Source organism: Sycon ciliatum, chromosome 3 (assembly GCF_964019385.1).
Source record: "Sycon ciliatum chromosome 3, ocSycCili1.1, whole genome shotgun sequence".
Lineage (NCBI taxonomy): Eukaryota > Metazoa > Porifera > Calcarea > Leucosolenida > Sycettidae > Sycon > Sycon ciliatum.
Window position 1 is genome coordinate 40,148,667 of NC_088645.1, and position 23,096 is coordinate 40,171,762.

Genomic DNA, 23,096 nt, shown 5'->3' on the forward strand with positions numbered 1-23,096 from the left:
ACCGAATTACTTTTAATGCGTGCCACAAGTTTACAGAAAACCACTCGATTTTTATTGGTAAGATTCTCCCATATCCCACACAATCAACTGAGTTAGTCTGAGTAAGTATGATGCCAGCAGCATGACAGAGAAAAACAAACAGCCAGTCAACTGCATACATGCCTGTTGTCCAATGCACCCTGCAAGTACGGCTGACATCCCAGGCTTCCTGTTTTTGTTTATTTGTTTTCTGACGTTTTCTGCTGGCTGAGCTCCTTGCTCTGTGTTTGGTCCGGAGACACCCCCCCCCCTGATTTAGGTACCATTGCCTTTGGGTTATCCGTCATAATAATAATGTAAAACTCTCTGGCCTAGCTCGGGTCAGTGAGAGAGGCCTCAATAAAAAGGGAGAATGGGCAGCTAAAAACGTAGCATGCGTACAGTGTGTATAGCTAGCAAGGTCAAAAGATTTTTTTTTTTTTTTTTTTTTTTTTAAACAAACAGTACAGTACAATTTTATTGAAACAAAGAAAAATGATGGCACCTATGTACAGGGGATGGCCCACGCCTGGTATAAAGTAAACGTAAAAGAGAAAAAAGTAGTACAGTGAAATCGATAACAATAGTTCAGTTCCCACACAATACCGCTCCTGAGCCGGATCAGACCACAATCCTAGCCTCGGCAACCGCCAGTGCGGCAGAAGCAGAGACAAGGCGGTGGCAGTGGATCGGTCGGCGGGCACCCCGAAGACAGGCAACACTTGCACGCAGGAGGGCGAAGCTCAGCCGGGCACGAATCCAGGCCATGACAGAGGAGTAGGCTTCACGAGTCTTCTCGGACAACATGGAGGCAATGCGCTTGTAAAGAGAAATAGCTGAATTGCCCATGCCACCATGTGCCGAGAAAACCACAGGGATGAAGCCTGCCCGCTCAACGTGCTGAACCCTTTCTCCGTAGGCCCGGCGCTTCTCACGTTCGTGTCGCTTGTAGCAGGATGCCGCAGATGATGAGCGATTTGATGGAGCGTGCGGGTTGAAGACCCGGACGTCCAGGTAGCTCCGTTCAAACCGGCCACCATAGATACCGCTCGCGACAACATCCAGCCGACCCAGGTCATCCCGCACAGCTGTGCGATAGCGCAAGTTCTCCCCGGTCAAGGGCTGGAGGGTTGGCTCCACGTTGACGTCATGCGCCACACGACCGAGCAGCTGCGCCGTGAGATCCCTCACCTCATTGTGCCGCATGATGATGAAGCCGCCCGTAGCGCAGGAGAGAGCATGTGCAACAGTGAACGTTGCACCACACGAGCAGGTTGATGGCAGTCGGTCCGGGTGCCACCCATAGCGAAGCGCCAGCCCATCACGAAACTGGGCCTTGGACAGGGTAAAGCCATGACGTGCTAGTGGGCGGCATGTAAGCCAGCTTGAGGCTCCTTTCTCGCTGCCAAGCTCCATGGCACGCTTGACTGGGGGAGATGCATCATTTGCGAGCTCCATGGCACGGTGGGCCACCGACCTTCGCTGCTCACGCCGTACCTCACCTTTGCGGTCCCTGACCTCAGCCAATGACTCTCCCAGGATACCAGCCTGAGTGTTCATTTGATGGACTAGCGCAGTAGTGATGTGCCGAGAAGCCGAGTACTGACTGGAGAGAGATGTAGGATCCACCAGGCCAAGACCACCATGGCGACAAGGAAACCCAATGAGGCTGCGGTATTCTTGGTCGATGTGTTGGCCAGTCAGCACTGGGATCAGCTCTGTAGCGATGTGACGTTCCAGGGGTCCCAGCTGTTCAGCCGCCCCAGCTAGTGTTCGACAGATGAAGGTCCACTTGTGCTGAAGGCCTCTGGTGAAGGCACTGTATGCTGCCTGAGGTTGCGTGCGTGCATACTCTGTGAGGATAGCTACCTCAGCAAGCCATTCCTCACACTTCTTCTGGACAAAGTGCTGGCAGTACTCCGGTGTGCCGATGGCAGCGCCAAGGTATCGATGGCCTTCACCGGTGATGCGGATCCCTGAGCCGGCGAACACTCTTCGAGCTTCATCCAGACACTCAGGTTTGACTACGAGGACTGACTTTGACGGATTGGCTTGATAGCCAAAAGCTGGGCCCCGTTCCAGGAGACGATCCCACCATACCTTCAATCGCACCATCTTGCCGCCAGCAGATGAATCATCAGCATACCAATGTTGGCATGCCCCATCAGTAGCCACGGACGTGATCAAGGGGAGGATGCCGATGGCATAAATTGGCATAGCCAGCGGGTCACCCTGCGTGGTTCCCTCCCTTGACTGAATGGTTTCTCCCCCAACATGCAAGTTGGCGGGGCTGCGGTAGCAGTTGATGACAATCGTTGCTAGGGCTGGGCATGACAGGCGGATGTTGTGGATACATGCAGCACGGTTGAGGCTGTTAAAGGCGTTACTGGCGTCAGCCATCAGCACACCGTCGACATCCGGGGAGTTGTATACATCCGTCATGGCGTGAATGGTGGCCTCAATGCCACAGTCTTGGCCTGCGCAAAGTTGTTGGCTACCTGCTGCTTCCTGGATATCATTTCCAATGATTGACAGGATTGCTTTTCCAATCACACGACGGATCACCTCGCCAATTCCAATGGGTCTGACCCCTGGGTTTTTGGCCAGGGGCACAAGCCGAGATGCAAGATAGGCCTCTAGAGAGGAGGGGTTGACATACTTTGTTGCTAGGCGGCGTGCACAGCAAGCTAGAGAATCACACAGGGCATCCGAAGCATCCGCAAAGCTGGTGCATAGCGAGTGCCATGTGGCAGCGTCCACTCCTGATGGCCCCGCAGCTCCATTTGTGTGCAGAACTGCCTGGCGTATGGCATCTCGGTTCAACTTCTCAAATCTAACTGGGTGGGGTGACGTGGGGAAGGGTCCTTGCATCAGGGCTTCGTGGCTCAAGGGGGCTGCCTCAGGATGCTTTGCCTTGAGGACCTGTCGAACTGTTTCCTCGGAAATCTGATCGTCAAGCTTGAGAAGACCACCCTCGGCTGATCCATCCAGCTGGCGTAGCGCAGCCGAGATTTTCCCATCAGTAACCAGGGACGCGAAATGTCTTGCTGAGTCTTGTACCTTGGGTCTCCCGGTGGCCGACTCGCAATTCAACTGCCGCTGGATGGTCCGGCATTCTTGTCTCAGGTCACAGATATCACCTCTGTTCCATGTTTCCATTCGGCGCTGGAGGATATCCGTGAAGGTGTTCGGATTGGCCCCCGGTGGCTTCTGGAGCAGTAAGAGTTGGAACGTCATGGCAATCTGCAGGGCGGCTCCCTCAAAGACTCCACCATTCCCAAAGCAGGCTAGGTATTGGGCGAGTTGCGCCACAAAGGATTTCCCCACAGTGCCGCGAGGAGGGCTGAAGGTGTTGGGCCTGAAGTGCATTCCTTCTGCATAGGCTTCCCTGATGGCGGTCATTGTGAGTTCCTTGTCCATTGTTCCTAGTGAGAAGTCTTGCCGGATGTCAGCAGGGAAGTCAGGGAGATCAGCTGCAGCGTTGGGCTCCATATCCTGGTTCGTCTCATCCCTAGGCGGGATGTGGATCCCTGGGTCCCCTGCGAGCTGGGATTGCGAAAACTCCAAATTCGCCAGTAGGGCAACCTCCTCTGTTGTGGGCTCAGCAGCAGCTTGGGCATGTGTGTGGATTGCGCGTGGGTCAGTGTCATGCTGTTGGTCTAATATGTTCCACGCCAGCTGTTGAGAATTTGAAACAGTCTCTTGTCGGCACTCCGCAAGCAGAGCAGACGTGAGTGACTCTGGGGTCTCAGCTGTGGTAGCCGGCCTCATTGTCGTGTCACGCTGTGTAGGTCTGACATCGTCAGCATGCTTGCAAGTTGACACTTCTGAACTGGTGCTTGGCTCCGCGGATTCCAGTAAGTTCCATGCTAGCTGTTGAGAGCTTGAAACATTCGACATAGCAGCGGCGAGTGCGGCGGAGGCTATGTCATCCGCTGTGGTTGCACCGGACACAGGCGTTCTCTGAGCGGTGTGTGTGTTGGCTGTCGATCTTCGGTTGGGCGACGCAAATCCGAGTTGCTCAGGTGGAGCTGCCCCGGCCCCTGGCTTGGGTACGGTACTAACGGCTGGCTCTTCTCGTACGGTTACGGTGTTCTTACAGTTCGACTTCCGTCCTGGCGCGCAGCTCGTGCACTTACGATTCTTTTTAGCACATTTGCATTTGTAGCAGGTGCCATTGCCGTTGCACCGGCAACATTGGCCCTTGGTTTCCAGATGACGACCCCCTGGTGGTCCTTCCATGCTGTCCGCCATACCATCAAAGCATTGTGCGATAGAGTCGTCCGCAGAGGTACAAAAAACTTTACGACGCAGAGCTCCAAAAACAGAGTACATAAACCAGAGTGTGCAACTCGGGATCAGTCAAAAGATCAAAATGAGCCGTACGCATGTACATGTACATGGAAAATGCGTATACGTGAGCCAAATATGCACATGTAAACAAAATAATGCAAAGAAAAGATGTTGAGCTAGACGTGGGAATACCATTATTCATGAATACGTACGTGCAAGCACTCTTGCCGTCTTGGTGCAAGCAGATAAAGTGATGGAAAACGATAGGGTTTACGGAAGAAAATGACTAAACCTAGAAAAACCAGTAGGTACACTACAGATCTACACACTTGTACAGCAGTACAGATCGGTAGAATCTACGCCTTGCCTACGCGGGTCTGATCAGCTGATGCGATGTGTCGTTGTGCGGGAAAAAAACGGGAACCGTCGGTACACGTGTGACGTTTGGACAGTTTTTGAACTTTTGGTTCGGCTTTTGCTTGTCTTTGCTGAGATATGCATTTTGTATTTTGCTCTAGTGTAGATTGGCAAGAAGCGCAGTTTGGTTTGTACTTGCCCACACTCTAGAGTAGACTACAAGACTAGTAGAGTGTTCAGTTTGAAAGCGGCAAGTAGTCCCGACGCTCACAGCCAAACTAAAGCCGAAAGGTGCACGCGGACGGCAGTTCAGTACCAAAAAATAAATACTAGTTTCAAGTTTGGCTACAGCAGTTTGGCTTGTTGTTGTCTTGTACCAGGCTGTAGCTTGTGAGCGTCACCGCTCGTGGTGTGCTTACCGTGGTATGTCTTCTTCCAACGGCAGTATTATCCGCCGTGCGCAGGGCCTAACTCCGTATCAAGGTGTCGGACGGTGCTGGGGAGAATTCAAATGTATGAAATGTCGCTGCACCTGGTCCAGTAGCAACACGTGGAGGGACAAGGCTCAGAAGTGTACAATTTGCCGGGAGTACATCTACCCGTTTCGGCAGGACCCACGAAGACTGCGTCTTCCTCGGCCGCCTCGTCCCGCACCCTACGCGCAGCGCACGCCGCGGCCATGGGGTGGCCCACCCTCTCGTCCACTTGGACACAACCAAGCGGACTGCGAGAAGTGTGTGGAATTAGGATTTAGCTGCATCAAATACACCCCTCCGAATCTTGAGTGCAAGTCGTGCGGCACTGTCTGGTTCAGCGACACGAGCGCCAAGGAAGCGGAATGTCCGGTTTGTGGCATCGACATTCCCGTGCGGGACCACGACCCAGGAGAGAGCCAGTTCAGCTGCAAATGTGGCAAGCGTTGGACGAGCGCGTTCGTCAGTCCCGACTTTTTTGTTGACTGTCGTAGCTGTGGACGTGAAATACGTCCGACAAGCACCACTACTAGTAGTACTGCTAGTAGTGGTTCGACTGCGTGTGGCAGTGCTGTGTCAAGTACCGCCACGACAAGTGCTACCACGTGTACTACTACTAGCTCTAACAGTAACGGTGAGGGAAGTGGGTCTTCAGCAAGTACATGCAACTCCTTGGAGAACTCCACCAGCTCAAGTGCCACAAGCTCTACTGCAGCAGTAGGCATGACACCTGGTGAGAATGCTGATGCTGGCGTCGCTAATGGAAGGGTGGCCACGACCGAAACAGCGAACGGCGGCATCCCAGTCATCGACCTGACGTTGGAAGTGAAAAAGGAGGAAGAAGACGAAACGGACGACCTGCAAGTCGTTCTTGTCGTCACCAACAGTAGCCGCCCAACACCATGCACTCCTTGCTGAGCCAACGTGGCCGCAAAGCCATCACCAACCAACAGCAGCAGTCCATTGACAGGAGAGCTGGGTATGCCGCTGTTCTAGCTTTATGATCTCACTGACCGCACTGACTAGCGGATCAGTCCGTTGGCTGCTATGCTGTAGGTGTAGTTTGCTGGCAAGGTAGTGATAACCAAGAAGACAGTCTTGTCTACTATCCAAACAGCACTTAGGGGCGATACACCCCATGCCCCATTGGCCAGGCGATATGCTTCGGGCAACTTGCCCCATGTGCCAGGCAACATGGCAACAGTGCGGGGTCCCCAATGCTGCGTTCCTTTTCCTCTGCTTCACAGTGCGCTTTCCGAAAGCAACAATCCTCCGAGAGCGATATTCCATCTGCTATTGTTCGGTGTGCGTGTGGGTGGAAGTGTCTTGATCGGTTTCTACGCATGGCGTACCGTGATAGTTCCCTACCTGCTCGCATACAACTGGTGTCCTGAGATCCCGAGTCCAGTGGTGATCCGAAATAATTCCACGCTGAACGCCTGTATACCATGCTCAGCGGCCGCCAAGAACCGAGTGCCAATTGTGCACTGCTGCTCTGCGCACCACTTTGTCATGTACTCGCCCCTCTCCCCCTGTTCCTGTATCCCTGGCCATACTCGGGACAGGCACCGTCTAGACTGTAGCTCACGAAATACCATTATAGTAACTGCTGGACAGTTCTCCGCATTCCAATGCTGTCATTGTATCCATATCCTCTTATTTTACATAGCCTCCAATGCTGTAGTGGGTCCCAGAGCATTTCCATGTTATTGCTGGTTTCTTAAAAATTCAACAAGTTTACAAAAAATACCTTTTTGTTTTGTTCCAGACTTCTCCTTGTGTTGAAGGCTTTTTCAAGGTGTCTAACTCAAAGCCCACAAGGCTAACTCGCTATCCGGCGTGTGTGTGTGTATGTGTGTGTGTGTGTTTGTGTGCATGCGCCCGTGTGTGTATGAAAATCTGTGGGTGCACATCCAGTGTATTTGCAGATTTGCGTGCTTCTCTTGCTACGGGCGTGTACATGGTACATGGTGTGTGTGTGTGTGTGTGTGTGTGTGTGTGTGTGTGTGTGTGTGTGTGTGTGTGTATGTGTGTGTAGGGGGGGGGGGGGGGGGTTGTACATGTGTGTGTGTCAGTGTGGTCACACACGTCTTTCTTCTCTTTCTCAGACTCCGAACTTTTCTTTCATTCTCCTGGGTGGTTACCAGCAGCCAGTGCATGCGGAGTATATGGTGTGATGTGTGTGCGTGAACATTTTTTATAAATGACCAAAAACTAGGGATTTACTGGCCAGAAAAGCCACTTCATAGCTGTGTGGTGTAGACCAGGCTGAATAGTGGCGGGCAATTCTTCAGCCTTGCAAGCTGTTGAATGGTGCAATCCCAGCACAAGCTGCTATGGCTTCTGCTGTAGCATCGCTATCATCGCCTCCGGCGATGGGCTTGAAAATTTAATGGTCAATGGCATAATTATGCGTGTGTGTGTGGTGTATGTGTGTGTGTGTTTGTTTGTTTGTTCGTATGCAGGTGTGCTCATATCTTCATGTGCGTGTGCGCATATGTCGTGTTTGTGTTGGCGGATCTACTCTGTCCAGCGGCCATGTTCAGTGCGAATTTTTCTTTTGTCAAGCTCACAACAGCGGCCATTCATGTGAACAAAGAGAGTACTCTAGTAACCCTGCTCCGGCTTTACAAATGTAGTTCATAGCAATTCGAACTACTGTTTGCTCCTCTGTGCTAGCAAAGCGAACAAAAGTCAATCCCCTTCCCACATACACACACACAGCCATTTACATGTACTACGTCTGCAGTATCTTCGTGAACATGAATTGACTGCAGTGGCATGCACGGCTGCGCACGCTAAAAATGGGTAAATCACACCTGAAAATGGGTAAATCACACATGAAAATGGGTACCACACCTGAAAATGGGTAAATTACACCTGAAATAGGTAGATCACACCTGAAAATGGGTAGATCACACCTGAAAATGGGTAGATCACACCTGAAAACTTATTTGTGATACAGTCCGACCTTGCTTAACCGCACACATCCGTTTTCCACAAAAATATCCGGATAGCCGAGGGAACCGGATAATCGAACACACATAATGTATGCCGGTATGCATGACATAATCATGCTGTAAATCGGTGACCAACAATTTTCTTCCGGATGGCGAGGGATCCGGATGAAAGAGGACCCGGGATAAGCGAGGTCTGACTGTACCAGCACCCATAAATCATAAACAGAAGGGTCAACTGTGGCTGTTGGAGCGCGGAAACAAACTGGCGATGAGAACACAAACTGTGACGTGCACATTGGCTAGTACGCGTACTCTGAAGACTAGACAAACTACAGTGCAGATAATCTCATGACGTTGAGCATCATGTCAACGTCGTGACAAGTTTAGTCCAGTTCAAACTCCCCACACCACACATACGCTCTGCGACGGCCGGCCTCATTCACCACACCAGCCCAGCAGTGCCCTCAATGCTGCTACGAATTCATCACCAGTCGAAAAACGTTTGCAGATACGGAGGTTGAAACATGATCAGTAAACCTAAGAATATCGGCTTTGCCAGAAAGCCGCGTGCGGGGTCGTGAACGAGTATATCATCTGTCATGTACGAGTAGGAGTATGTGCCGGCACATGAGTGTGCGTATGTGTATGATTTGAAGAATTCGGCTAGGCCTGGAGACTTTCTACGTGGACGGGCAGTGTTACACCGCTATGCAATGGGATATAGGCAGGGCGCCAGAAATACAGTCGGGGGGGGGGGGGGGGGGGAGATAAAAACAGTACGCCAGCAGATGAAATTTACAATAATCTGCACAGCTGGAATGTGACCAAAGAGAGGAGGATTAGTCGGCGTGAAGGCATATCGAAGCACTGCAACATTTCCGCTCATAGACTGCAGCTGTTCACTCACTACACTAATGTGAACAGCAATCACAAGCTGCAGCAGGTCAATACATGCGGGGGATGGAGAAGCAGAATGCTTCGGAGTAGAATTCGGCGGCGGCAAATATATCGGCGGCGGCGACTGAATACATTGACATGCAACACATGAAGACCAGGGTGCTATGCCGCATAAACCGGGGAAATTGTAGCATGGATATTTGGGTGAAAGAAAAAAATGATGAAATGCAGGACTTGCTGGTTACCAACGGATCATTTTAATTTTATTTTTATCGTCAAAAAAAAACACAAAAAACCTTCAGACATAAAGATGTGTAGTGATGAGAGCACAGCGGCAGCGGGGGTGAGGAGATCCGACCAGCTCCAATCAAAGTAAAATAGACTGTGATAATTGCACTTGAAGTAGTGCAGACAAACGTTCAGTTGTAATTCGAATGGCATCATCAAGCCACACACACACACACATGCACACACACACACACACACACACACACACACACACACACACACACACACACACACACACACACACACGTAGATCGTCCGGCTTTCACCCACCTGCTGAACATATAGCCACACTGCATTGTGACGGGTATGCGGAGTTCTCAAATGATTGTTCCTTCGCCTCTGGTCTGAGAAGAACTGGATGCCACGCACAATACACACGATCTTCACGGAATCACTACCGTACAGTGCAGATGACGTGTTTGCAACGTAAAAATTCTTCACACACTGAGCCAACACGGACGCACAACACTTCCGATGAACACTCTCTAACTACCGGTGAAGCGCATGTCCACGCAATCCTGAACGCTGAAACACAGTGTGTGTAATGTGCCTGAATTCCTTCCACCTCTCACTGAGGGAACATAGTGTGTGTAACGTGCCTGCATTCCTTACACCTCTCACTGAGCACTATCTCCACTATCATGACTATGTGTCGGTCCGAGCGGACTTTGGGATCTCATAGACGGCGAGTCGTCGACGTCTAGCAACGGCTCTTCGTCGTGTGACTGCTGGTGCTGTTCGTATAGATCATGCTGGTCCATGTCGTGTCCGTACTCGTCTTGACCTCCGTACCAGGCCGGTGGTGCCATCCCTTGGCGATGCTGCTGGTCGGGGTACTGCGGAGAATCATGGCGTTGCTGTTGCTGCTGCTGGTGGTGGTGCTGGTGGTGGTGGTGGGCCGGGAACGGCACTGACTGATGATGTTGCTGCTGTTGCTGGTGGTGGTGTTGATGCTGCTGCTGTTGCTGGTGCTGCAAGACGATTGGTTGCATGGTGGGTACGGACCCAGGTGGATACTCCGTCATGGCGTACTGGTTCGGCATGCCCTGAGCTATTCCGGCCGCCGATGTTGCTCCGTCAGGAAACACGTGCAACGGCAACGGCGGCGGAGCTTGCTGCTGCGAACGTGCAAGGGCGCTCGGTGGGCTGCTGATGCGCGTGATGCGGCGACGGTTGCGCACCATGTCCACGTACACCAGCTTCTTGCCCTCACGTGCCGCCTGCTCGCGCATCGGCTGCACGAGGCGACGGCGTGCGTTCACAAACCTGAGCACGCGGACACACACAAACGACAGCATGCACAATCAGAAAATGTCCAAGAACTGGGAATGAACGCACCTGCTGTAGACCAGAAAATGTTCCACTTGGGAATATTCATGATCATGCAACGGCCATCAACCTATTAAAACACGATAACAGAGCTGAAATGGTGTCCAATTCACCGAACTGTTCAACTCAATGCATTGCACATTTGGAAATCAACACCTCGAGACTGCACACCTTTCCAATCTGATATTTTAACAGAAGGAGAAATTGACTCTCTGAGTTGAGCCTTTTCTCTTCTTCTTTTTTTGTAGAAGTAAACTTTACTAGACAACAGCTGGTTCTGCAACTACCCCTGTGATGCCACGGTCTCATGCTAATAATTGGCAACTCAATGGCAACAGACTAGCATACAGGAATGACTCAACTCCGTTCGAGTGACTCTGGCCCCAGAACAAACTTCAACGTGACAGCACAGAATCTTCTACTTCGAAGTACGAAACGTTTGCCGCGGACCGATGGTGCGTGACGATGCGTGTTTGGTTGAGCACTGTTTTGCAACTTTTGTTGTCAAACTGTTAAGAAAAGGCGCTATCTCCTGTGCCTATCCACAGATCACTGTGTATAATAGTGCATCCAATTTGGTCACTTCACCTCCGCTAGTACAATACTTTAAACCTGTGTTTGTCGGATCCTGTACCAAGCGGAATCCTGCGTTGACCGGATAAATTTTCACGCACCGATGTGCTATGGATCGTACTTGCATCCCTGGATCAAGCGGAATCCTGACATGTCAGGACATCTTCCGCTGCACCAAAGGGAGTCCGGTCCGGATAGGCCAGATTTTATACTGTACGTGAAATCAAGAAGGTGTGGTGTGTGCGGGGGGGGGGGGGGAGGGGGGGGGGGGTAGTATGTTTATAGTAAGGGGCCTTCCGTAAATACCGATATTTATTTAGAAACGAAAACTAGTCGTTTCTCTTCAACCCCCCTCCCCCTCCCTGAGAAACGAACACATACAAAATTACATAGTATCGATATTTTTGGTCTTTTTCTGGACATGCTCACACATGCAAAATGTACATCGATATTTTTGGAGAAAAGAACAGGCGCTCAATCCCCTCCCCCCCCCCCCCCCCTAAACGACTAGTTTTCGTTTCTAAATAAATATCTATATTAACGGATGGCCCCTTAGGTAAACCAACTCACCAGTAATCTATTTGCTGCATTGTCAGGTTTGTTTGCTGTGCCATCACTTTCTTCTCAGGCTCCGTCGGGTATGGATTCTGCAAAAGCAGCAAAACACACACATACACACACACACACACACACACACACACACACACACACACACATGCAGTTGTACATACAGTCATGAACACACGTGAATGGACGCATGCCCATGCACACGTGCGTACATACACATACACACATACATACCTTTGACCTTTGACGCCCATCGCCGGAGGCGATGATAGCAATGCTACGGCAGAAGCCATAGCAACTTGTGCTGGGATTACACCATTCAACAGCTTGCAAGGCTGAAGAATTGACCGTCACTATTCAGCCTGGTCTACACCATACAGCTATTTGGAGTGACATTTTCTGGCCAGTGAATCCCTATTTTTGGTCTTTTTCATTTTTTTTTCCCGCACACACATCGCACACACATACATACATACATACACACACACACACACACACACACACACACACACACACACATACACACACACACGCACATGCGCTACTCCCTCGTATCACTTTCTGCAGCAATCGCACCACAGTTGACTGCAGTAGTTACCAGCACGTGCATGACAAACACCAACATACCAACAACAAGTGCTGAGCGCTTGCCAACGCACACACACACTGCAGGAGGGAAGTAAACTCCTAGACCCATGCCATCGGCAGTAGACAAGATGTTAGCGACAACCTAATCTGATACCGTTTTGTATTTTTTGGGCGGGGGGGGGGGGGGTATAAACGTGATACAGTTGTGGACATTGAAACCCGCTGCCAAGTCAAGCAGCCTCGGTGCGCTGGCCGTGCAGCCGCGAGCACTGCTGGTCCATTTTTGCGGCGTTAACGTACAGTGTCGCGTGTACGCTGCACACAAGTAAGGCCGCCAACCCAGGTCATTCCACCGGATTTCTAGGTCCATGACAGTAGTTTGCCTTCTGATCTCGGTTCAGGATAGCGGGACAATTAGGATTAGTTATCCTTGAGCCAGTCTTTCATCACTTGCGTCACTTCAGGTGGAAACACCGGCCGTTTCTTCGTCGGTGGCCGCTGCACACGGCGACTAGTGGCAATCCTGGACGACGTGGGCGCAGACTTCCTACGTCGGCCTTGGCTGGACGCAGCCCACGACTGGGTTACCACCACTGCGGCGGGTGTCTGTTGCGACGAAGACATTGCCGTCGTCGTTCCCGACGAGGCGGCGACGGGCTGGGAAGAAGAGTCGTCTTTGCCCGCCGTCGTGCCCGATGGCGAGGCACCGGTGGGTGCTGAGCTGGCACCGGTGTTGTCACTGACACTGGGGTCATAATGCTGCCCAGCCTGCTGCTTTCCTGCAGAAGGAATGGAGAAGAAGAAGAGACAGAAAGATTCTTAGAAAAGCCAATGCACAGACACAACATAGAGTACAACCTGTGACTAAAGACCACCCCTTGGCGCCGGTGAAAGCGGTCTTTAGTGGCAGGTGGTCCTTAGTTAGAGGTTTGCACCGCGCAACCATAATGTGAATATGAGACCGTCCGTGCCTGGCAAAGTGGTTTGTAGTACCAGGCTGGTCGCTAGTCACGGTGGTCTTTAGTTACAGGTTTTGCTGTAGTTTTAGTTATGCACAGTCCTGGCCGGCGATCTGCCACCTCATGAATAGAGTAGCACCGTGCTCAAGTGAGGGTTTGAGAAGTTTCTGCGATCAGAAAGAAGGAAGAAAAAAGGCTATGAATGAGATAAGACGTGCCGTGTCATCACCAAACACATCACAAGGAAGTCTAAAGTCAAAGAGAACAGACAAATCACAAAAAGAGCTGATCTTGTAAGAATTAGTGCATCGGTCAAAAGGGGGTCAAATAAAATTGCTATACTGTGGAGCCTGAGATCGGCACAAGTCGTAATCAGCGCTGGTTATAATGCACCTTCGAGCAGCCTGAAATGATGGCAGCGCACCCAACCATTAACTGACGCGAAGACACCGGCCACCCAAACTTTCTGACGCATACACGTATACACATGCAAACACACGCAGGCACGCAGGCAGGCATGCACGCACGCACACACACACACACACACGCACAAGCACGTGCATACGCGAACAAGTACACAGTGCGTTTGCAAAGCGCCAAGACTTACCAGAAGCTGGCGACAAGCTGGGAACAGGTGGCACTCCGCTCATATCATCATTACCGTCAAAGTCTCCGAAATCATCATCCTCCTGCTCCGGCGACGAAAGATAGCATGGATACTCATCTTGTCCTGTGGAATGCCGCCGCTGGTTTCCACCGCCCACCTCTACATCATAACTTGCGGTCGCTGGTGCAGACGAAGGCAACAGAGTCAGGTTGTCGCGTGAGCCCTGGGAACGACTCTCGGTCTTCGTGCTGGAGTTCTGGCGGAACAGATAAGGAAAGGAGGGAGAGAGAGGGAGAGAGAGAGAAAGAGAGAGAAAGAGAGAGAAAGAGAGAGAGAGAGAGAGAGAGAGAGAGAGAGAGAGAGAGAGAGAGAGAGAGAGAGAGAGAGAAAGAGAGAGAAAGAGAGAGAGAGAGAGAGAGAGAGAGAGAGAGAGAGAGAGAGAGAGAGAGAGAGAGAGAGAGAGAGAGAGAGAGAGAGAGAGAGAGAGAGAGAGAGAGAGAGAGAGAGAGAGAGAGAGAGAGACAGAGACAGAGACAGAGACAGAGACAGAGACAGAGAGAGAGAGAGAGAGAGAGAGAGGGGAGGAGGGAGAGAGAGACGTAAAACAGTACAGGACTTGCTTGAGAACGAACTATAATTATGGTGGTGTGTGTGTTGAAGGGGGGGGGGGGGTGGATACATGTGGGGGGGGGGGGGGGGGGGGGGGGGGGGAGGGATACATGTAGGGGTCCAAAACAACAAGGACAATCAAGGCTTGTTTGCTGCTACTTCAAGTTTCATGCTCTCGCAATCATCAGGCATCCTCCGGTGTAGGGTGGGGGAGGGGACATATAGGGGTGGGGAGTGGCAGTACGCAGACACAGAAGGTGTGACCCGACAGAACAGCATGACATGGTGGCATTGACCTACCTTCTTGCTCTCGGCTGATGAGGACCTTGGCGGTGGAGTACTGCTGTTGGAGCTGGTGTGCGGCACAATCAGGGCCTGCACAAGGGGGAGGACAGAGCGTGCACGTGTGAGCATGGGGAAGAAAGAGAGTGAGCGAGACAGAAGTTAGAAGGCAGCTTTGTCCATGAACTTCACTCCACAAAAACCAGGAGCATGAAGACAAGACTAGAACACCAACCATTGTAGTGTTACAAGTTCTCGAGGTTGTTACCTCAATTCCAATGATGAACAGATACTCTGGCACTGTGCCAAGGGTTGCGATCTCTTGACCACCCCACTCCCCCCCACCCCCCGCCACACACACACACATACACACACACACACACACACACACACACACACACACACACCCTTTCATTCTGAGTCTTACCGGTGGTTTAGGAGACGCATAGGATGCTCTAGAGACGACGGGCACTGGATCTCTGTAGCGACGTTTGTCAGCCCTCTGCCTATCCATAGCACTGTCATCAGCAGGACGCTTGGTTGCTGGCGCCTGCTGTGGTGGTTCACCCATAGCTGCCGGCGGACCATGCTGGTGCTGATGTCGCTGCTGCTGCTGCTGGTGGTGCTGATGTTGTGAGGTGTTTAACGAACAGAGAGAGAGGGAAAGGAGAAGATCAGAGCAAAACAGGAATCGAATACTGTTGAAGCGAAGCTAGAAGAAGGCCTCACTACTCTTCTTGGATTTAACGTGTACGCACCTCCAGGTTGCACATTGCAGAAGCAGAATTTCAAGGATTGAAAACAAGACTTCATGGATAGGTGCCATTTGAGTGGTGAAGAATAACGCATGATCAATACCCTTACAACTGAGAGAGGGGAAATTTGGTTAGCATGTAACTGTGCCCAATCACAAAGGCAAGCAAAGAGTGGCAATTACAATAGCAGCTGGACAGATAGCCACAAATACACACACACACACACACACACACACACAAAATGCAAGGTACGACTTACCGGCGGACGTCGGCTCGACGCAGCAGCCACTTGCCGTCCGTGACCATGGCGATACGTCGATGGAACACGCCCACCTGTGCTGTGCACGGAGTGGTACTGGTCCGGTCTTCTTGGTGTTACCTGCATGATGTAGTGCGGTGTGAATATGTGCGTGGGGAGGGGAGGGGGGGGGGGGGGGGGGGCAGAATGGTGAAACATGGTGATGAGCGCCTGGTCCGCACAATGGCCCGCTGTATATAACCTATCACATAAGGTAATGTATGCGTCTGGATAGGTAGACACTGGTTTGAGGGAAAGACACAAACGGGGAAAGTCTGAAGAAAAAATTGACTGTCGCCACCAGGATTCGAACCAGCGACCTTCGCTTTTAAAGTATGCGCTTTTGTCAACTTTCTTAGAAATCAAACTTCTACAGTTCTCGATTTTGTTTGGTTCAGGCGACAGACCCTGAGAGTGAACAATACTATCCATATTGTAATTCTTTACTACATTGCTATTAGGAAGAAACTCCCGTTTGGATTGCAAAAAACAACAACACAACAATCATTATCATCATCACTCAAGTGTGAACAAACTTTCGCTTGCTTCTCTCCTAATAAAACTAATGAAAGTTTGTATGTGTACAGCGGTTGAGCAATGGCCATCAACACACACTCTACACTACAGCTTAGTACTGGGCAAGCCATCAAGCTGCGCCTTTATACGCACTGGGCCATGGGGCGGCTGGTGCAGTCACATGTGCAATTTTTTTATGGATTGCCTAACATAGAGCCAGACAGACTGATTCAGCTGGTTTTCGGAAGCCTGATTTTAGCCAAATTTTAGGACACAAAACCCACTTGACATGAGAACAGTTTGTTGGTCCTGGACACCCATCTCTATACATGTCGTGGTGGCAGGGCTAAACGACCAGTGAAGGTAGATATTAAAGAATGCCGGGCTATTTTTAAGGATAGTGAAATCGCCCTTTTGTACTGAAATGGGTAAGCATAATGTGCTCGCCTGAGGCGCGACAAATCGGACTAAGCAAAAGAAAAAGAATCAAGTGCAAAACACTGTGAAACACTAAACTGACGATATCTGTCAAGCTAATGATGACATCATCTCCTCAACATAATAAGTTGCCTGTTGAATGATGACATCATTAATTTTCAGAATGCTGACATAACACCAGGGGAAAAGACATGGGTGTTCTTTCTACATTGCACACAAATGGGACATGAGACAGACATGGATCGCAACACAGAAAAATCCTGCTCGAATTGTAATACTGCAAAAGCCAATATTCTATCGAGCCGCAAATATAACAATTTCCTAAAATTGACCGGTTTACGTGCCATTCTCACCCATTCTCAACACTCACTAGAAACGGTATAAGGTATCGATTTCCGTATAAGGTTTTCTAAAACGTGCTCTATGTCAACGACAGATTTCTGCTCGTTAACTAATTAACACTTCATCGCAGATTGAGCACTTCATTTATATATAATTCCTGATGATGGTTATTTTATGACCGAAACGTTTGGTGTGCACGATGACGTCATCGTGCAAGTGCAGTGGTGTGATCTTGCACATGCACGATGACGTCACAGTACATCCATGCATACACTGCCTGTCAATCCAAAGTGATCGTCTTCGTTATCTGTTTTCCATCTCATCTAGAAGCAGCCTCTCGGCGGCAAATAACTTATCTCGAGCGGCCCGTGGCCCCAGTGCTAGGTAGGCGAGGGTCTTGTGCGGGGCCAAGTTGCGTGCCCTGTGCTCTCTACACTGGTCGTAACGTTTCTCCGCGGCACGCGCCTCCACTGGATTCGGTACCGCGTTCAGCGCACATCTCATTGGGCGATAAAGGCGGATGAGAGTTCGATCAGGCAAGCGCATGCTCCTGAAACTCCCGGAGCGTGCAAACTGTCGATAGATGGCTAAAGTGGACAGAGGCAATGACTGGCGTGTCTCCGAGTCCAGACTCAGATTGCCGAGGGCGGACGTTAGGTCCGATGCAAACATACAGAACACGTCATAGTCTTGCTCCGCCCAGAAACCGACCGACGGCGAAAGACGGAAGCGCTTCTCTAACTTGACCTTTACGGCCGATGCTCCATGTGCAAGTCGAACGTTGTACAAACGGAATGACACGGGCCAGTACACACGACGACCACGCTCCGGAAGATTACGGCACCGCTTAACACTCTCCTTGTTGAAGCGCATATCTACGTTGATGAGCGACATCACAGCATTGTCTCCTGCACCGTACAAATCCATGGCCGCACTCAGCGCCAATTCGGTGTCAAACTTGTCGGCAAGCCACTTAAAGGTGACACGATCAAAGTCTATAGCACGGCAGCGTTCCTTCACCGCCACCTCCAGTTTGTTAGCAAGTGACGAGTCCGGTGTCATAGCGACAATGGTTAAATGAACGTCGACGCTTTGCACGTACTTTGCTCCAGTCTTAACGCCGAGAACGTTGACGATGAAAGAGTGGAGGAACTCAATGAGGTGCTTTTTACGGCCTGTGACTAGAAGAACAAAGTGAAGTGGTCGCCGCAATGACTCCAGTTTATGCAGTGAACTCGTAACTAGTACGCGTTGATTTGACGTCCGCACATGCCCATCATTAAAACGTGAACTATTAACGTGTGGATGTGCCGTCAGAGCACGCTGATAATCATTAAGTTTTCCGAGCGTCGATGGCGACGATGACATGCCAAGGTCAGAAGCGGCGAGCCTGCCTAGCGCTCGCATGATCCGCACTCGTCTTACGGCCGTCTTGGACTTGTTGCTGGTGAAAAACAGCTCGTAGGCTATTCCGTATCTTCGCATCAAGAACCTGAAGCCTTCCGTAAACCCGTCCGCAGTGTATGATGAGGGTAGACTGTCAACGGCCGTTCTCAGCACCAGCTGGACCTCCCGAAGACGCCAACCAGTCAGTAAGCCACCGGTCTCCCGGCCTTGCGTGTGATGGTAGTGCGTTCGGTTGAACACGCTCCAGGGCACGACGTCGTGCTCGCTCTCCCGAGCCATAGAAAAAACTCGCTTGTGCACCGCTTTCACGTCGGCGCCGGAAAGTGGCCGGCTGACTGTGACACGGGTGGGAGGCTCGTCTCTGCGAAGCGGGGCCTGTTCCCCGCGCACAATTTCTTCCAGCTTGGAAACTTCCTGCCGTTTCTCCTCAAGCAGGCTGTGTAAGTTCTCAATGTCACAGGCGAGTTGATCTAGGCTATTATCCAGTCCATCACCGCCCGTTTCAGTGCCAGCAGACAGAGCCTCGTCGAGTCGCCAAGCCGTGTGGTAGCAGCGAGCGACCACCATCCATATCATGATCAGCAACAGGTTGACGTGCACCAGCAGCTTAACGGTGCGAACGGCCGAGAACCTCATGCTTTTTGTCGCGCAGTCGCCATCACCACCACACCGCCCGACTTTACTTGCAAAAAGCATACACGTGTCCGCTGATGATGCTGTTCGGAGCAACAAAACGTCTGGGGAAGTACTGCAAAACTCTCTAACTTGGCTTCAGAGTAACAAAACGTTTCGGAACGCTTTTTTAAACTCTCTAACTCGGTTACTTTGTACCACTACTGGTTGAAACAAACATCTACTCCATGGCACAATGAGAGTGGCAAACCTAGAGCATGTCCATCAACGTTAAAATAAGAATGCACAGACAAGCACATCCTGAACTTATAGACAAGTTCATTCATTCATTCACTCAGACCCTATTCGAGTGAGTTTTCAAGTAAGTCTGTCATCCCAGATCTGATCTCATGTTACTCTGACCGGTAGGTTATATCATATAGAGCAACAGAACAGCACAGAAGCCACTCTTGCTATAGCTACCAAGGACATATAGCCTAGTCCTGAACCTACTCTAGTGTTCCCCCATTCAGTCATTGGGAGGTGCCATGATTGATGTGCTCTTGCCGAACTGAAACTGTACTCCACCCTGTACTCACCCAGTGTATGACTTCAATGCCAGCTATCAATGCACTGCACACTGCACTGGACAGTATACTGGACAGTATGCTGCACAATGTACTCCACAAATTATGTACTGCACAATGTACTCGACAATGTACTGCACAATGTACTACATGAGCTGCTGCACAGGAAGCTCTCAATCACAGGTGCTGACGTAGTGTACTTCTTTCTCTGGCCCTGAGGCCTGTGTGTGAAGGAGTCTGGGCATTTGACTAGTATTGCCACTGATAACACAGTTAGTCAGTTACAACAGGAAACTCTTCCAGGGAAACTCATGGCAGAGAGTAGACATCCTGCCTGGCTAGCTGACATGTCCACTTGTACTTCTGACCAACATATCCAAGCAAGGGGTAGGAATCTGTAGGATCCTGTCAAACACACTGGACACTGGACACTGGTCAGTGCATGCCCAGCTAGCTGCCTGTCTGAGCCTGTCTCTGTGTCAGCAGTCTGACCAGATACTGAGATAGTGACAAAATTAATTACTTTCTGTTCAAGCACTGAAGCACCCCCCACTGAGCATGCCCAATCATCATTCAATGGCAGCACTTAGCAAGCAGTGGCAGCAGTCTGAGCACAGCAGCAAGCATGTGTCAGTCACTGGAGCTTGCAGCTGCAGATCACGACTGTCACAAACACAACTGTCAGAGACAGCACAGCCACAAGCCACAAGTCATGTACATGTACAATACTACACTACTGGCTGGACTGTCACTGTACACACATGCCTGATGCATGCACAGTCACTAGTCATGATCAGATCACTTCTGCAGCTAGCTCTCACTAGCTCTCACTCTCAGCTCAGCCAGACACACTCAGTCTAGTGGTTAGGGCTGTCAGGAGCCAGCTATCCAAACTGACCACAGTCATCATAATCACAGTACAATCATGTACATGTGCTGGCACTTGGGAGATTGGCAAACACAGGGAGAGTTTCATGTCATGATTTGACCTGTCTATGGAAGCTGCATTGAGGCTGTAGGACTTCCCAACAGACATCATTCTACCACCACACTGAAACTAACTTGAGTACAAAATTCCTGCTGGATATAACAAACTGTTCTCTTTGCATGAGATAATTAGAAAGTACTATTTTAGGGCCCTGGGTGTCCTTTTCCACATGTATACATGTACATGTGTGCAGCACCTTGGCTGAAAGTACTGATTCCTATGTCCCCTGGATGTGCATGATTGTACACGTAAGCTCTCAGTGTGTTCCACTCTGCCTTTAGAACCCTGGTAGTACTTCAACCTGTTGCCAGAATGATGTGCTGTTGTGGTGCTACTGCTGGGCAAAGAATCCCAGCAACCCCTGTCACATTACAGAACCCCCACTTGTACGGCAGCTTAGCCTAATGCCAGTATCTTCGGGTGATGAACAGGAGAGTGTCATTAGATTGTGGCCCTAGGATACTCAACAGCGATACACGCCATAGTTGGATCTGTTAGGTCTCCACTCCTCCTACATTGTATCCAAGCACATCTTTTGCCGTGGCATGCCCAGGTCACGCCATTTCGTCACACGTAATTATTACGTAAACGTCAAGTGCCAGGTAAAAAATGACAGGACAGCACATTCCTTTACTAATGCCAGTATAATTGTGTGTGCGTGGAGCTAGGCTGTGCACACGATTCCTTTCTGCTTTCTTCTGGTCTACATGTAGAACCTAGCTTCTGATAAAACCCATCATGCATTGCATCTGATATGACTCGAGCAGGATGATCTGGTTGTGATCAGCTGTAAAGTGCAGGGGGGGGGGCAAGTACTTGCACAGATGGGCAGGAGTACCCCCCCCCCCCCCCCCTCAACACACACACACACACATACTAGTACACCCAAGCCAGACTGTGTGTGTACATGTAGAATGCCCGCAGGGCTTGGTGCTGAAACAGTTGACAATGCAGTGGGCACATGTGTTCATGACTGCAGGCCCTGCGGCTACACATGTGTGCAAACGCTGACAGTAGTGCACACTGCAGAAAGTATTCCAACACACAGGTCTACCCATCCAAGACAAGTGGTTCCAAGACAATCAGTTCGTGATGGGCATGGAGTTGCTGGACGTCCCTTGCCAACACCAAGACCAGCACGGGTTATGGCACACGCCCAAGTACACGTGTCAGAAATTGTCTGCCACGATACTAGACTGACACTGGGAGTTGAAGCAGGGAAAGTAGGTAGCACTACTGTTCAAATGCCACACGTCAAAACTACAGAGTATCTTGTACAGGTCAAAATGACTACACCCCATTGCAGTCATTACGACTTTGGTTGTACAGTGCCTCCACAATACAGCACGGAGTTTTACGACCCTTTGAGTTTAAGGCAATACTGCTGTTTTACTGTACTGGAGAGGCAGAAAATTTCGTCGGTCAATAATTTCGTCCAACTCCAAAGAAAAGGCGTTCGTCCGGTTGAAAACTTCGTCCATAGATCATAAGAGTGTACAGAAAAGCTGGACAAATCGATATTCGTCCTACATTTAATTTAGTCCAAAAGCTCCTTGGACGAAAAAGACGAAGTTAAATTCCAGACGAATATTTCTGCTTATACAGTATGACATAAACATGCACCTCAGTGACAACAGCTAGCCTGAGGGTTCAGCACCGAAACCTGCAATTTATGCACTAGATGTACCTTTTTTGAAGACTCTTTTCAAGAACTTTGAAATTCCAGTGTAACCTTGCACTTGTTCTGCAGTCAGCACACAACCTTGCTTTGTCCTTGGCCACAGCATTTCAACTAGATCTCTTCCAGGTATTAACGCATCAGGGCATTGCTTTGTCCTTGGCCACAGCATTTCAACTAGGTCTCTTCCAGGTATTAATGCATCAGGGCATCATCAGATATCCCTGATGATGCCCTGATGTGTTAATATCTGGAAGAGATCTAGTTGAAGTGGTGCAAGGACGGAAGAAGGTTGTGCGGGGATTGCTTTGAAAAGATTAATTACTGCTATCTGTCTTGGTCCGAAGCTTACTGCCTTCCTCTCAGATATACAGTGCTGCTCGGCGAAATCCAATCAAGCGAGTCAGATTTGCGCCCTGCTCTCGGCAGAACACAGCCCAGTGTTTGCAGGCCAAGGGTTGCACAGCGACCGGCGTGCCACCGACTCGCGTGATCTGATCTCATCGAGCAGCCTTGTAACTCTGTGTGGCCAGGCAAAGCTAGCAGTGCATTCAAAGCCTGTTGGCAGAATTCATTTACGATTACAGTGCAACACTGCTACGAAGTACGCCCATGGGGAACAGGAAAGTCTATTTTAAAATATCCGACGTACTTCTTATAGCAACACACTTCAGT

The 23,096-nt window shown here is 50.4% G+C and overlaps 3 protein-coding genes across 3 annotated transcripts in view; 1 reads left to right on the forward strand and 2 right to left on the reverse strand.

The window, feature by feature from the left end:
• Nucleotides 1-4,730: 4,730 nt before the first annotated feature.
• On the forward strand, nt 4,731-6,974 carry LOC135812177 (uncharacterized). Its single transcript, XM_065325499.1, has one exon. The coding sequence runs from the start codon at nt 5,094-5,096 to the stop codon at nt 6,057-6,059; it is 966 nt and encodes a 321-aa protein (XP_065181571.1). The 5' UTR covers nt 4,731-5,093; the 3' UTR covers nt 6,060-6,974.
• A 1,586-nt stretch (nt 6,975-8,560) lies between these two features.
• LOC135812187 (G-box-binding factor-like) lies at nt 8,561-11,837 on the reverse strand. Its single transcript, XM_065325509.1, has 2 exons — nt 11,759-11,837; nt 8,561-10,552 (listed from the first exon to the last, which is right to left on the reverse strand). Exons 1-2 carry the CDS (start codon nt 11,800-11,802, stop codon nt 9,904-9,906), a joined length of 693 nt encoding a protein of 230 aa, XP_065181581.1. The 5' UTR covers nt 11,803-11,837; the 3' UTR covers nt 8,561-9,903.
• Nucleotides 11,838-12,763: 926 nt separating this feature from the next.
• The window catches only part of LOC135812173 (uncharacterized), a 20,104-nt gene continuing 9,771 nt past the window's right edge, over nt 12,764-23,096 (reverse strand). The window contains exons 8-12 of the mRNA XM_065325494.1: nt 15,815-15,934; nt 15,228-15,431; nt 14,819-14,893; nt 13,910-14,165; nt 12,764-13,122 (exon numbers count right to left, since the gene is read on the reverse strand). Of these exons, the coding sequence (XP_065181566.1) occupies nt 12,764-13,122; nt 13,910-14,165; nt 14,819-14,893; nt 15,228-15,431; nt 15,815-15,934 (1,014 nt within the window). The remainder of the gene's footprint in view (nt 13,123-13,909; nt 14,166-14,818; nt 14,894-15,227; nt 15,432-15,814; nt 15,935-23,096) is intronic.

Bases quoted from the DNA above. Each gene is read 5' to 3' on its own strand.
- LOC135812177 (XM_065325499.1), top strand. From the start codon at position 5,094: ATGTCTTCTTCCAACGGCAGTATTATCCGCCGTGCGCAGGGCCTAACT.
- LOC135812187 (XM_065325509.1), bottom strand. From the start codon at position 11,802: ATGGCACAGCAAACAAACCTGACAATGCAGCAAATAGATTACTG. The intron at 10,553-11,758 runs GTGAGTTGGTTT...CCGCGTGCTCAG, and splicing joins ATGCAGCAAATAGATTACTG to GTTTGTGAACGCACGCCGTC.